General features: G+C 37.5%; 1 protein-coding gene across 1 annotated transcript in view; it reads left to right on the forward strand.

Moving 5' to 3' along the window:
- Positions 1-8,009: 8,009 nt before the first annotated feature.
- Positions 8,010-15,306, forward strand: part of LOC149297962 (neural cell adhesion molecule 1-A-like) — a gene marked incomplete at its 5' end in the record, with an annotated part of 48,181 nt that continues 40,884 nt past the window's right edge. The window contains 7 exons of the mRNA XM_089487817.1: positions 8,010-8,103; positions 8,439-8,648; positions 11,586-11,729; positions 12,269-12,406; positions 12,548-12,665; positions 12,933-13,096; positions 13,419-13,561. Of these exons, the coding sequence (XP_089343943.1) occupies positions 8,010-8,103; positions 8,439-8,648; positions 11,586-11,729; positions 12,269-12,406; positions 12,548-12,665; positions 12,933-13,096; positions 13,419-13,561 (1,011 nt within the window). The remainder of the gene's footprint in view (positions 8,104-8,438; positions 8,649-11,585; positions 11,730-12,268; positions 12,407-12,547; positions 12,666-12,932; positions 13,097-13,418; positions 13,562-15,306) is intronic.

Here is a 15,306-nt window from a genome sequence, read left to right on the forward strand (position 1 = left end):
TAGAAGAATCTCTCTGCTGTGAATATAAAAGGTTGCATTTCACCTCTGAATTATCCCGTCGGTGTCCACTCTTTAGTTCCCAGGAGATAGCTTTAGTGTTGCTATGTGAACTGAATAGCAATACTGTGTAAATAGCCCCTCAATAAACATCCACCATCATCTGCACAGCGCTGGCCCACGACTGCCTTTTATAACATGCTCTGGCTATAGATCAATCTCCTTTCTCTCCTCCTCAAAAACGCCAATATCTTTCTCTCTCAAATGATTGATTTCTCCCGATTTCATGTTTCAAATAGCTTCAAGCACAACTCGACATCAGCTTGGTGCAGTGAATAGGCTTGTGCCTTTGAAAGCCATTATTTAGAGATTTATGAATGGATATGACACCATTCTTATCATACATACATACATAGATGTATATGTTGTGTGAGACTCCCTTCAAAGTAGAGGATGCGTTTATGTTTTGGTTCAGCCTGCTTACAAGTCTCATTATCCAACACTAAAGTGCATATGATGGCTGGAGTGTCCCTTTAATGTAAATTTATTATTTTACCATACGGATTTTGTTAGCTGCCGTCCTTGTGATTGCTACGCTGCGCTGTATTACACAAATAGCACGCCAGGTTATGTATTGCACCTCATAGTTGGCGGTGCAGAGTGATTGTTAGATGAATGTGTCTGTGGCTCTAGCGGGGGAAATCTTTAAGAAACTAGAAGCTTGTGCACTCAAACTAAATTTCCTATTTTCAGCTCAGTTGGTTTGGAAACAACAGTGTAAGGAATGACAGCGTAACTTTTTTACGACATATCCATGAAAGATTTGATTGCGTCGGAATCTCTTGATCAGAGTCGCGAAAGCACCTCGAGTAACAGTGCGGAGTTGCAGCACAGAGCAGGTTTCACAGAGAGGAATATTTTGCTCAGACGTCTGTAGGCGGATGGGAACTTTCATGTCAAGTTTCAGAAGGAGAAAGGTTCATATAAGAAACCTGCTTCTACATACACTCCCGGAAAAATGTTTCTGTTCTAAATTCAGACTGTAAAAGCTGTAGTAGTATTTTTTGAATTATAATTTTAATACTTGAATTCAGCTTCTCTTGCGCGGCTTTGGGCAAGATATAACCTTCTTCCTCTTGTCTACCCGAGTTCTAAAACGTGTTTAAAATTACAAAGCCAGCGGGTTAGGAAACGGTAGAGCAGCTGCATGATTATTATTATTATTATTTATTGTTTTATATAGCGCCATCAAATTCTGTAGCACTGTACAATGGGTAGACAGGACAAAACAAGTAGTAATGATGGGATATGTCACCTTCTCAACAGAAGATCCAAGGCAATGGAAATATTTTCTTATACATAATAAAAGCTGCCATATTGGCTGGTAAAAACGTTCTCCTGATGTTGGGAAACAGAATCAACTTAAGGGTGCTTTGCAAATGAGACTTTAATGACACGCCTAATATGATACATAAGTGTACCTTAGCATGTCTGTTGTATTCTTTCTTTTGAAGCTCTAATATAAAAAACAAATTTTTAAGAAGCTTTTTTTGTTTTTACAGCAATAACCTGTGTCACATGCTAAGGGTTCTTGACAAATAATATGAATGTTACAAATTTTGACATGGTTAACCCCCTTGTGGCAAGGAGGTAAGAGAGATCGGTAATAACATGGCCTCATAAAGTGTCAAAATGGCCCTACTAAAACGTACCCCCGAGGGTGTCTTGTATTCCGTTACATATGGTTTATTAGAGTGGTTTTGATATCTGTGAGCACATGATACGTGACTCACAAGCAATAAATGCCATACAACAACCAAAATAGATAAAAATCCTGGGGACATAGTGAGGGATCCAATTCAGGGCAATGTATATAGTTTGGGTATTTTTCCCCTATTGGCTCTAGCTGTGTACATTTTAGGTAAGGGTAAAACTTTTTTTTTTTTTACATTTTTTTTATTTTAATACAAAATTTATGAATATGATTTCAAAAGAATGCCCTGCTTGTACTAACAATACAGAGCTAATCCTGTGGTGTTTTAACCCCCTTTTTAAACACCTTTGCAATCTAGTTTTCAAACAATTTCTCGCTCTCATTTAGTTTAACTGCACAAATTATATTTTTTTTCTTTTTCCAAGACAAGTAAGGCTTTCTGTTTCTCTACAGAAACCTTGTGTGTATATAAACCATCATTTTGGTAGCAATGGGGCAGAAGGAAACCATTGTGGCAATGTTGGCATGTTCAGTATCATACATACAGTGCATGCCTGGGTTACATGACCAGGATGGGTTCTACATGCATTCAGGATCCCCTCCTTATCCATTAGGACACTTATTATAGAATGTTTATGGGAAACAGTAGGCTGTTTTCAAGTAGATGTATAGTGTGAACGGCAATGTTACTTTCTTTTTCATTTTTATTGTAATATTTGTCTGAATATTAGTGGAATGAAGTAGGAGGAAGACCCAGTGTCTCAAACTCTTCCTACCATTGTAACGTGTATTTGAATACAAAACAGGAGTAACCTTTATCGTTTCAGCATTGGAGTCAATAAGAAAAAGCATTCCGGCATCTCTAGGTTTTAGTATGGGACTAGTTACAGATAGAGCAGCTGCGCCTTGTCTCATCCTGGGGTGTAAGATAAGAGAATACAGTCGAAAGTATCTCTGGCTTCAAAATGTCAGTCTTGGCACAACAGCATCTCAATACTGCCCTCTAGTGGGCAAAATAGTAATCAAATTTTACGTTTTTTTTGCCGCTGCGTCATTTTCATTATCACAGAGCCTCAACAATGTTATTTACGCTGCTTGACCTGAAGAGCTTGCGCTGGCATTTTCTTTTATTTTTTGCTTCTGAAACACAGAAGACAATCGATTCCCAACAAGAATATAGGATGTCCAAAATATACAGGGACCATTTAACATAATCACGTTGAGTGTGACCCTTCATGTAATGGCACATCATTGTATAAAACAATGACTTGTTACATTAGTCCTCGAAGTGGCCATACATTTTTTTCTAAAATTGCTTTACAGTATAGCTGCACCCACTGGGAGTCTGTATGATCATACGACCCCTGCTACTATAAAGGATCATGTAACTACACTGGGTTTAAGTCGCTGACTTCCAACAGAAGACCTGACCTGGCCCTGTATAATTCATGGTCCAGTCAATGAGGAGACTATAAAGAAACTTCCCTTATACTGTTGAGCCTTATACCGGGCCAGCTAAACACTTCTTGAAGCAGAAGCCAGCTGGCATTATATATTCATAATGTCAATTCATAACTCCCAAGTGTCTCATATTTTGAGCAGTGTCGAATGTAGTTGCCCCAATCCTGCGTTTGTATGTAGTGGGGATCGTTGGAAGGATCCTCTCCTGTGTCTGGTGCAGAGAACTGATGTGTGCTTAACTTGCCAGGGCTTGACTTCAGCATAAACGGCACAAACAGCTCCAAGCATTCGTACGCAGTCTGCAGTAACAATGCAGATTATAACAATTGACTAATTTCTCCAAAACGTATCAATTCACAGTTCACTACACTAAAGAAATACACAATTGTGCATACAGATTACACACACAATATGTATACCCAACAAGTGGCCATTTTAACTTGAAATTTCTCAAGAGGGACATTATTATTCCTTCCTACTAACGTGTATCCCCCATATTGTGAAATTTTAGCCCCTTTTTGTGATTGGCAGGCAGATTTAAGGACTGGAAGATTTCAAAAGCCCAAACTAATTGTTATGCTAGCCTTGCCACCTTTTGTCACTGTTTTTAGCTTGCTTGCGGTAAAATTTAATTCAATTTAATTGAAACAAAATACAGCTTAAATAAATGTTAAAGGTAGTGAAAAACAAGCTTAAATAATTTAGTTATGCTAAAGGTTGTACGTGTTAATATTTGCCCACATATTCTTATTTGTTTTTTTATGTATAGAATCTTTTTTTTATGTACGTCATAAATGAAAATACTTGATTTGTGGCTAAAAATAAAAGTGCCTACTTGATAAAAACCTCACTTGCACGGTCTATAGCGTATTTCTTAATATTGAGATGGAAATTAAGAGGAGAAACACCTATTTTAATATTGTATTAGCTATTTTATACCTCTTGTTATTCCAAATCCATTATTACCAGTAAACTAATCATACCCAGACAGAAGCCTTTGTAACAAGACTTGTGTTAGTCATTAAGGAATTTATTGAAAAGTCCTCCACAATTGCTGACTTACCCCGTCCTTCAGACTTCTCTGGAGACGGAAGAGCCTGTAGTGTCGTGTACAGATCTCCGCCGCTCTACTGCCACCACGCTGAGGTACAATGTTCCTCTCTGAAATGGGTCGCTGTCATAATGATCTCATGTTAAGGTCACTCGCACTCACTCAAAGCCCTCTTACTTCTACCTACTAATCTGCCAGAGGTGGTGTTCTGCACACCGAATTCTGCCTTGGATCCTTTGGCCATTGGAACATAAGTAACATTTTCTGACGCTGCCACAGAAAGGCCAAGCTTTGGTATATCTAGATTTAAGGGCAAGAAATAGTCTCTCTCCTAGAAGTAGAGATTCTTTTTGGGGACACATCTGCTCTGCATTAACCATTCTGTTTCTTTTTTTTTGTTTGTGGATTAATTTATTAATTAATTAATTAAAATTTAATCAAATAAAATCAGAACATTTCTCTAACCCGAACAAACAACCTAAATATTCAATTTGACAGAATATTTTGGGAGGTCATCTTCATTAGATTTTTTTTTGAAGATGCAAAGCTAAGCAATTGCCGTTTATATATTGTGCCCAGCCCTGGGTTAACGATTAATGTAGGCATGACATTTTCACTGTTAAAGGTGGTGTTGTAGTTGGCTAATTAAGTCAGGAGTAGCGTTAACGGTCTGTGTGTGTTTTTGGAGACATGTCTCAAGTAACTCATTAACTAATCAATCACATTGTTGCAGTTATTTGACCCGCTGTCCCTCCATCGATTGTCTTTTTTACGGGTACTGTTATATAGAAAAGTGGCACAGTAAATTTCAAATTAGCCCATACTCGGCGGGATTGATTGCCTCTTCTCATCGGTTTCAATTATCCAGGCCAGGAATTTGTATTTACAAAAGAGGAATGGTTATATACCCTGACTTGGTACACATTCCCTGTCCTGCCATTATTGCCGTGGAAAGCGACTTCTAGAGCTTCATCGATCAACACCGAACCCCAGGCATTACCTTCCTCTTGGCTCATTTTAGGGATTACATACTCATGTTCCTGATCTCTGCTGGACTAGCAGCATGGACAGCAGACTGAAGGACAAGCTGAAAAGCGGTATTCCATGAGTACAAGCCGCACACAAACTGAATTCGCTCTACCACAAGAGATCATAAATGTGTTACATTATGACTTAGTAGGCAGACCCAGTTAAACGGCATTACGCAAAATACACGTTAAAATCCCTGGTTACTGTCATTTTACATTATAATCCCTGATTTTGGAGTTACCATCAATCATATGTCAATGGTACAAGTATATGGAAATAACTATAGTATGTGTCTTTCTAAATATCTCCACCAGCCTATTTTATCACCGATGCCGAAAATTTAAAAAAATAAAAATAAAATGTTGAACACACTACCAAGATTGTTTATTACAACATTACCTGCCTATAATAAAACATTTTTGGTCATCTATCGTCTTAATATACTATTAACTTAAAGAAAATTACAAAATCATTTATGTCACAAACCAGACAAAAGTGCAATAAATCTACATGCATTATAATATATTAGTGTTTTAGTAAATCACAGGTCCTCCGATCTATTTGAAAAAGCATGCAGTGCATTTAGATCACATTAATACTTTTTATATTATCGTAGGGTTATGACACATATAATAAGCAAATCGACAGGATATATTATCACTGGTAATTTATACTGTGTCCCCTGAGCAGAAGCAGAAGCCCAAGAGCATAGTTTGTATGATATCGTCATTTCGACAGCATCCTTCTGGGTACAACCTTAATTACTTGCAGTCAGCTATAGATGAGATCAGAGGCAGCACAGAGAACCTTTAACTCAATGTCCCGTCTCCATGGCAACCCCCATTATGCAGGCCTAAGGGGTAACCTCACCAGCTGACATTGCCGATGCAGCTTTCCACTTCTAAATGCTGTCCCTCTGCGTAAGATTCTACCAATGAGTCATTTTCTAAGACTGAGACCTTTCGTTTCACTACCTGCTGCATGGCATCCTTTTCTCTGCCTGGAACCGATCAGAAGTCTTGTGTCCTAATCTGTTCTGTGTACAGAATCAATTATTTATTCTGTGAGGAGACATAACTCAATAAACTGTATGTATGTGTATAATATATATGTATACATACATATATACGTATATATTTATACGTATATACACACACACACACTATATGGACCAAAGGGGCACTTGAACATTACACCAACAGGGAATTTGATGGAATCACTTTATAAATAAATAGACATTAATATGTAGTTGCCCCCCCCCCCCTTTGCAGCTATAACAGCTTCCACTCTTCTAGGAAGGCTTTCCACAGAATTTTGGGGTGTTTCTGTGGGAATTTCTTTCCCATTCATCCAGTAAAGCTTTTGTGAGGTCAGACACTGATGTTGGACAAGAAGACCTGGCTCGCAATCTCCATTGCTAAAGGGGACATACCAAGACACTTTGGACGATTCTATGCTTCCAACTTCATGGGAACAGTTTGTGTCTTATTCCATCGTGACTACGCCCCATTGCACAAAGCAAGGTCCATAAAAACACGGTTGGCTGAGTTTGGTGTGGAAGAACTAGACTGGCCCATACATAGCCCTGACCTCAATCCCATCAAACACATTTAGGATGAACTGGGACGGAGATTGCAAGCCCTTCGCACATGCTCTACTGGATGAATGGGCAACAATCCCCACAGAAACACTTCAAAATGTAGTGGAAATCCTTCTCAGGAGAATGGAAGCTGTCAACTACATATTAATGTCTATGTATGTAGAATACAATGTCATAAAAGTCTCTGTTGGTGTAATAGTCAGGAGTCCCAATACTTTTGTCCATATAGTGTATATACACACATACTAACCTTTTTTGTATATAGTGGGAATTATTATGATCTTTCTGTAATACAAACACAATGTAAATTATGCCCAACTATATCCCTGTGGCGTCCCTACCAGCTCATGTTGCCTGTATTATGGAGCTACCTTCTACATGCACCAGATTACAGAATTGACACAAGTGTTTTTCCAATGACTTCTTTAATAAGAGTTCTGGTTTCTGAATTTGTACAAATATTTGCAATTAGTAACGTCCTCCATGGTTATCTGAATAATGGATATAATGATAAAAGGGGAATAATACATTTAAAGTCGCTGTATGTCGTAAATAAAAATTGATCATCAAAAAGTGTGCAAGCTCACAAAATGACTTCCTGCGCCCGCTTTTAAAACCATTTCAGAGTTGTCTAAGGTTCCCGGTTTGATACATTTTAACCCCTTGGCTGTCAAGCAATGAGCTACAGACTCGCAGGAATTGCAGATCATTTATCTGAGTTATGGCCCGCAGTTAGCAGAAGGCAGAAAGAACATTGGAATGTAAATTTTCAGCCACTTCTAATAACCTTAGGTCTCTTTTCTCTTAAATCTGATTCCTGATAGACTTAAGTTGATTTCCACTAGTGTTGTTCTCTAAGGAAATGATTCCTTAATGTGAATGAATGAATGAATGGCTGGAAGTTGTGGTCATTCCAGCAGTGATCACGTCATTGGGCAGGTCACAATAATTGAGTGGCAAAGATGAGTGGCAAAATAATTGAGATTAAGGGATTATTTTGTACCTAAACTAGATCCTAACTATTTCTAAAATAATTTTACATAAATGTTTCTTCCTCAGCACATTGATGTGGCCCCATGCCACCATGTGTAACAGGCTACAAATATTAATTTGACATGTGGATTTTGCCATTTGAGCGTATGTGCCTATAATATCTCCTTGGTTTATATATTTCAGCTGCTTTACAAGTGAATATTGTTCCAGATCAAGGGGAAATTAGTCTTGGGGAGTCGAAATTCTTCCTATGTGAAGGTAAGTGTTGATCCGTCCCTTAAAAGTTAATATTTTCTTTAATGCATCTATATAGTTTTTGGTGTGTAAACTGATCAGGTGTGCCATAATTGAAAATAAATTAGGTGAAGTATGATATTTTAGCCACTGTTATCACACTAGGCACACGGGACATACTGACCTTGAAGAGACTTTTAAAGAAGCCAGGATGTTTTGAAAACTCACAGACTTTTGTTTGAGAAGTTCTAACCAATTCAATGAATTCTTGATTGTTTGTAGCTTGGTAACGGTAGGATTTAGAGGTATAGTTGTAGAAATTGACATTCATTTTTCTGTGGTCTGTTTCTTTGTCTCAGTAAGCGGCGAAGCAAAAGAAATATCTTGGTATTCTCCTTCCGGAGAGAAGTTGGTGAGCCAACAGCAGATCTCGGTGGTGAAAAACGATGATTATTCCTCAACCCTTACCATATACAATGTGAGCACCCAAGATGCCGGAATCTATAAGTGCGTTGCTAGCAGCGAGACCGAGGGAGAGTCGGAAGGCACCGTGAATCTCAAGATTTACCGTAAGATCCATTATTACTTTCAGCAGAAAGCAAGCTGTATATATGATGGAAAGACAATATTTTTCTGCCACAACAAGCCATATTTTAATTTTGAGGTTTTGTTCTATTTACAGCATTTAAAATATAGGTTCTTTGCACACAACACAAAGAAGATTATTCTCCGCAACCTCCCTACGCAATCCTGATGTATGAATCAGAAACCCTTTTTGGAAAGGGGAGGTACTCCAAATATGATTTACGGCCAATTTACCCTCATTTACACAACTGAAAGAAACCTGTATATACAATAATTGAATACATAATATCTGTATGTTGTCCTATAAGTTTTTCAAGAACAATATATATTCAACCTCAATACAAGTTATCCAAACATTGACGGGATTCTTAATTTAGGTATTGCTAGATTTAATGTAATCTTTTTCAGAGACATTGGTTTATCCGTTTTATCTATTGATCAAAGCCCAGCATGTGGTGCTTTTCCGATTCATCCTTTTAATAGCCATATGCCACAATCAATAAAGCCTTTCAGTAATGACAGCTTCACACAATCATCTCCGGTAGGATTTTCTATGAACTCTAATACTCGGATCTAACTGAATCCCCTTGGATATATATTTACTTTGAGCACATACTCCACTACCTGGTATCGTGTGGCTCTTTGTAACAGGTACTAGATATGGTGCTGGCTTTGGTAAACCCTCAGAAATAACCCCAAAACACACTTTGCTTATCGGATGTCCAGGTGGCTTGCTGAGTACATCATAGTTCCATCTAGAACCCAGAGACTACATAAAACAGCCATACAAGAAACAGGACATCCATTCATAAAATAACCACATATCTTCCCACACTCAAAACCCAATGCGGAAAAAAAACACAAAAAAACACAAAAAAAAACCCACAAAACAAACATGAAATGCTTGAGCCTCACTTGCTTATCCCACAGTTGCTTTGTGTACAAACACATATGAAGAAACACTGTCAAGCTGTCCAAAGCAATGGAACATTTTTAATTACATTTTGTCCCTAAAAATGGACATTGTATGCATTTTAATAAAGAAAACAGACTTAAATGTTTCCTCTTTGAGGCTTCCTATATTATATTACTTGCTGACCTTAAATGAGGTTTATGCAGAATGTGGATTCATACAGACATACACTGCCCAGCCCCCAGATAGTTCAAATTTGTACATACTGTTTCTGCATATCTGTCATGCCTTCCTTAATAAATTTAAATATCTGTGCTTATAGAATTACCAATGACTAATAAGTATGGAAATGCATGCCATGTTGGCAGAGAGAAAATCATGTTCTTCTAAATGAGGTCTAAAATTCCACGCATGTCCCTAAATTGCTCCCTAGTTTTCTTGAGTATGATTCTACTTGTAAAGAATTTTGTAACATATGATTTCATTTATTCTCAAATATTTTCTATACATTTTTATTGGCACTCATATTTTAGTCTGCTTTCAATTAACATACCTCAAATGGGTCGATGTCTATGTTTAAAGCCTCTTTTCAAGCTGCAAGACTGAGAATATTTTTTTCCAGTGTTGTATTGGCCATTAGAGAGTAGATAGCAGATCATTGTTTAGAGTGGAAAGGTTACCTAGAAAACAAAAAAAAATATATAGGTTAATCAGACCGTAAACCGTATCTCCCTAATCTAACCTAAACTCCTATTAATAAAACTAACCAATATCTTTTATTGCAAATATCTGAGAACCCAGTTGTGGCGTGTTTAAAATGTTAGCACTATATATGTATTTTTAAGATAAACTCATTTTTGAGTTTAGATTTTTAGGCAGATTGGCATTTTTTCTCTAAATTATATTTTCTTCCAAATTCCACCATCGTTAACCCACAAAGGTGGCTATGCCATTTGTACCTACCAGGCCATATGTATATCGTATAACACTCTAGACATAGGACCCTCAGTCACAACTTTAACTTGGTTTTGGTGGCGACTCATTCATCAGAACGTCGTTTTACATATCCATGTGTGACCTTCAGTCTGTAGAACACATCCATAACCTGTACAACTTTCTGATCCCCATACCAGAGGGTTGGGAGACCCAACACTGTTTTTTAAACAACTCGAGTTCTGATATTTTTATGTGAAACTTGAGGCTGTATTTACATTTTCTATTTGGTATATTTTAACAATAATCATTTTAACAACATATTGAAGAGCTTAGTCTTGAAATTGCTTCACAAGATCACCACCGTTTCAGTGAATGCATGGCTCCCTGACATTTACCATTTATTTTACATAGTTCAGAGCAGGGTGAGGTATGGGACATTAAGGATTATGTTTGAGATTATTTAGACCACATTTGTACTTGGGTAGATATAACATGAGCTGAGTCATTTTTTTTATTTTTATTTTTTTTTTACAATAAACCCAACATTTTAATTAATTGCTGCCTAATTTACTTTAATACCCACATTAAAACTGGTGCATTCAGAGTTTATCCAATACACTGCCTTCACTGCAACCCCAATCATCTATGGAATCGTAAATAATAGCAGTGTCAATCATTTTTTTTTTAATGGTGATGATTAAATAAGCATAGAAATTTAACAATGATGGTAAATAACCATTTGAAAACAGCACCATGAAATCTGTATCCCACAACTGGATTACCATAGAATGGTATTCACTGACTATTAGATTAAATAGGCTGCAGGCTGTACAGAAAACAACGAGGCTGCCATATTGTATATCAATGATGGGTTTATTACATTACCAGTCGGTAGAAAACGTTACCAAACTTGGGGGCAGTTGCTAGTCTCCTCATTGTGCTTACAAGTCACAGGTAGGCCGACTGGTGGAAATTTCCAGCCATGTACTTGGGATCGTACAGTTTTGTATGTGGTTTTTAGACAAGGATGTTTCTCGTGACTCATACGTTTCGCTTTGTTTATGTATTATAGAGAAGCTGACCTTTAAGAACGCACCCACCCCACAGGAGTTCAAAGAAGGAGAAGATGCTGTTATTGTCTGTGATGTTTCTAGTTCAATGCCTTCAATTATTAAATGGAAGCACAAAGGAAGAGACGTCGTTTTCAAGAAAGATGGTAATGGGATTAAAAATATGCTGTTGTGTTTTGCATGTTGCAGTTCTAGAGGAAGAATATCAATATCCCTTTGAAAAAAAATCATGTTTATGGGAATTATTGGACCATTATTGCTTTACATCCTATAGAAGTCCACATTATCAATGTTGGAAAGGTGATTTCTTATTACAGCAAAACTCCTATATTCACTTTATCACACTAGAAAAGCACAATGTCCTTTATTAAAAGATTTCAGTAATGGAAAGATCTTCTTACAATTAATTTAATGTGAGCTTGATAGTGCTTAATAATCTCTTGTACAGAAAGTATTAGATTGAATTTACTTGTTTAAAAGGAAGGTTGATATTAAGGGTATTTGAATGGGGAGATGATGTGTTACTAGTGGTGCTTTGTTTAAAATGTTGAAAAACGAGTTATGAGGTCCCTTTTTTAATCCTTGCCCAACAGCAGCTTTTCTCCATTATAGTATCTCAAATTTCTGTTTGGAAGTACATTGTCGTGTTATCATGGTTTCTCACTTTATCATTTTACCCCCACAGTCAGATTTCATGTGCTTACCAACAACTACCTACAGATTAGGGGCATTAAGAAAACAGATGAGGGGACTTATCGCTGTGAGGGACGTATACTGGCTCGCGGAGAGATCGACTACAAGGATATCCAAGTCATAGTCAACGGTAAGATATAATAATATCAACGGCAAAAAAAAGTGAACCTATCTCCTGGCACAGTTAGCAGTGACAATAAGGACAGACATTGATTTACATGGGGGGCACTTATAAAAATTAATTCTCTTTTTGTGTTTTTTTTTTGCACAGTTCCACCAACTGTTCGTGCCCGGCAGGTGGAGATCAATGCCACGGCCAACATGGGAGAGTCTGTTACCCTGGGCTGTGATGCTGATGGCTTCCCCGAGCCTGATATTATCTGGACAAAGTAAGTTACCGTTGAACCTTGTTACCTATAAAACACTCATTTTCTACCACTCAAAAATAAATAATTCTAGACTTTGGCCTTGTATTGTTTCAATTCACCTATAATCATTTCATGTGAACAGTAAATACTCCCTATGGTGTATTTCTTTTGCGTCTGGTAAATTCTGTTCATGGGGTGATCTTTTCATGGGCCTTCAGTGTTGTAGACCTGTGTCCACAATGTGTTTCTGCTTTTAGAAAGTGTCCCATTGAAATCATTATTTTTCAGGAAAGGGGAGCAGATCGAGGATGAGGATGAAAAATACAGCTTTAATGACGACAACACCGAAATGACTATCAAGCGAGTTGAAAAGGATGATGAAGCTGAATACTCCTGTATAGCCGAGAACAAGGCCGGAGAGAGCGATGCCATCATTGCTGTGAAAGTCTTCGGTAACCAAATTCAGTGATTAGTAGCCTGATAATATAAACATTGTTCTGCCAAAACATTTTTAAATTGGCCTTTCATTGAGCGGTGAGAAGCTTCATGTAAATTACTATTTCATGAACAATACTCCCATCTATGTAATAATTACTATAAAATTTATAAAACTCATTTAGAATGTTTTATACATGCCATATTGGCACATATGCCATAATATATCTGCTGTTTATTCTGTATATTCTGCTAACCCATCTTTTAACCTTGTGTCTCAAACACCAAATTTTTAAAATTCTCTTTTTTTTTTTTTTTTTTTGCATTTGTGCATTCCAGCAAAGCCCAAAATCACCTATGTTGAAAACAAAACTGCAGTGGAGTTAGACAACGAGATTACTTTGACCTGCGAGGCATCCGGAGATCCAATCCCCAGCATTACCTGGAGAACTGCAACTCGCAACATCAGCAATGAGGAGAAGGTAATACAGGCATGAGAACTCCTCATGGTGCGCAAGCTTATGATGTCACTGAACAGCAGACTTTCAATATCACTCAATCGAGAATTATCAGTAGACATATAGCCAACAGTGAGTGATTTGCCAGGCATTTTCAGCATGCCTGGAGTGTTGTTTGGCCACACTGCACCCTCAGGAAGACCTCTAAAGTTGTCTCGAGAAACAAATGTCCAACCTGACAGTTTAAATAATGGTTGACTAGCTTGCAGTGCCAATATATAATATGCAAACACATAATTAAACATGTTAATCTCACAACTGCATTGTTTTAGAAGTAACATAGTAACATCTGCATCTAAGCAGGGCTGGTGAGAGAAGTAGTTTGCTGCAGGATCATGGTACAGCCTCCTATATTGTACCTAAGTGGTCATTTCTGGTGTTGTTAACCAGTTGCCCACCACTTGGTCACTAAATAGGCGAGAAGAAACTGGAGTAATGCTGAATTAAGAAATTGGGGATTCTGTAGAAATAGAGATTAAAAGATGTCAAAATCCTGATAAAACTCATTTAGAAACAAAATAAATCAGCTTTTATTTTTTAAACTACAAAAGCAATCTGTGATTTTTTACTGGCACCAGTAGGTAACTTAGCTGTATAAACTAGCTATTGGATATACATCTTTCACTGCAGGGAAAGCTCTCTAGCTTAATAGACCATACAGCACCCATAAAACAGACAATTACAAATCAATAATTCTGTAATTATTTTAGAACAGCCACTTGCAAGTGCCGAGTTTAACACGTCTTTAGAGAAAGAGGTGTAATCTTTTTACCTTTCCGTCATAGTGTCCTCACAGCATAGGTAGAAAGCCGGAGACCCATCTCGAGGTGTGACAGTGGACTGGCGGTTAATTGCCAGCTTTAATACACAAACCACAATCTTAGAGGATGATCTTGTAACCATTAGCTGAAGTTTATCAGTAGTGGGGGTATTTTAGGATGTTTTACGTAAAAAAGTACTAGAGTCTAATGATAATCCCTTTTGTATTTGAAAGTAATAACGTCCTGCCATGTCTATTGAACATATTTGTGCAACGATATGTGCTTCTTTTCAAGGAAGGTTATTAAACCGGGACCTATTATAATTTTTATAATAGCTACCGCTTTCTCCCCTTGAGCGCAGATACGTCTGAAGCTTAGCTGGTTTGTGGTTAATCAGGAGTATTGTATTCTAGTTTCTGTGAGATCTACATATAAGCAGAAATTAGTGCATCTCCGGATCCAAAATATGTTGCATTGCAGGCTATTCAGCACAACAAAGATAGCGATTGATGCATCCTATTAATTGGCACTATATGTGGAATGTTTACTCCCAATGCTTTAGAGGTCTTCCTGAGTATTAGTTTTACGTTGGCCCCAACCAGTTCTCACGCAGCGTGCAGTGACATCATCGCAGGGCCATAGGAGCAGAACGCCGAACACAAGACTGGCAATGGGACTTTGAGAACATGGTATCCTTCAAATGGTTACCATTTGTTTGCACAAACAAATGTAAGTATGTTCAGAAGGCACCACAACAATCGTGTGCGGATGGATTGTCACTGTGACAAAGGCAAAAATATTCAGCAGTTTTGAAGACTCTTCTGGTTAGGAAATATTTAGCAGTGTCGGATAATTGTGTTGAGTATCTCAGCATTTGGTTGCAGAATCAATAACGCGCATTCCTGATTTGCTTAAAAGGTTCAAGCAAGTTTTACTTTTACATTAAAG

Source organism: Sceloporus occidentalis, unplaced genomic scaffold (assembly GCF_023333645.1).
Source record: "Sceloporus occidentalis isolate IW3139 unplaced genomic scaffold, rSceOcc1.0.p SCAF_35, whole genome shotgun sequence".
NCBI classification, from domain to species: Eukaryota; Metazoa; Chordata; class Lepidosauria; order Squamata; family Phrynosomatidae; genus Sceloporus; species Sceloporus occidentalis.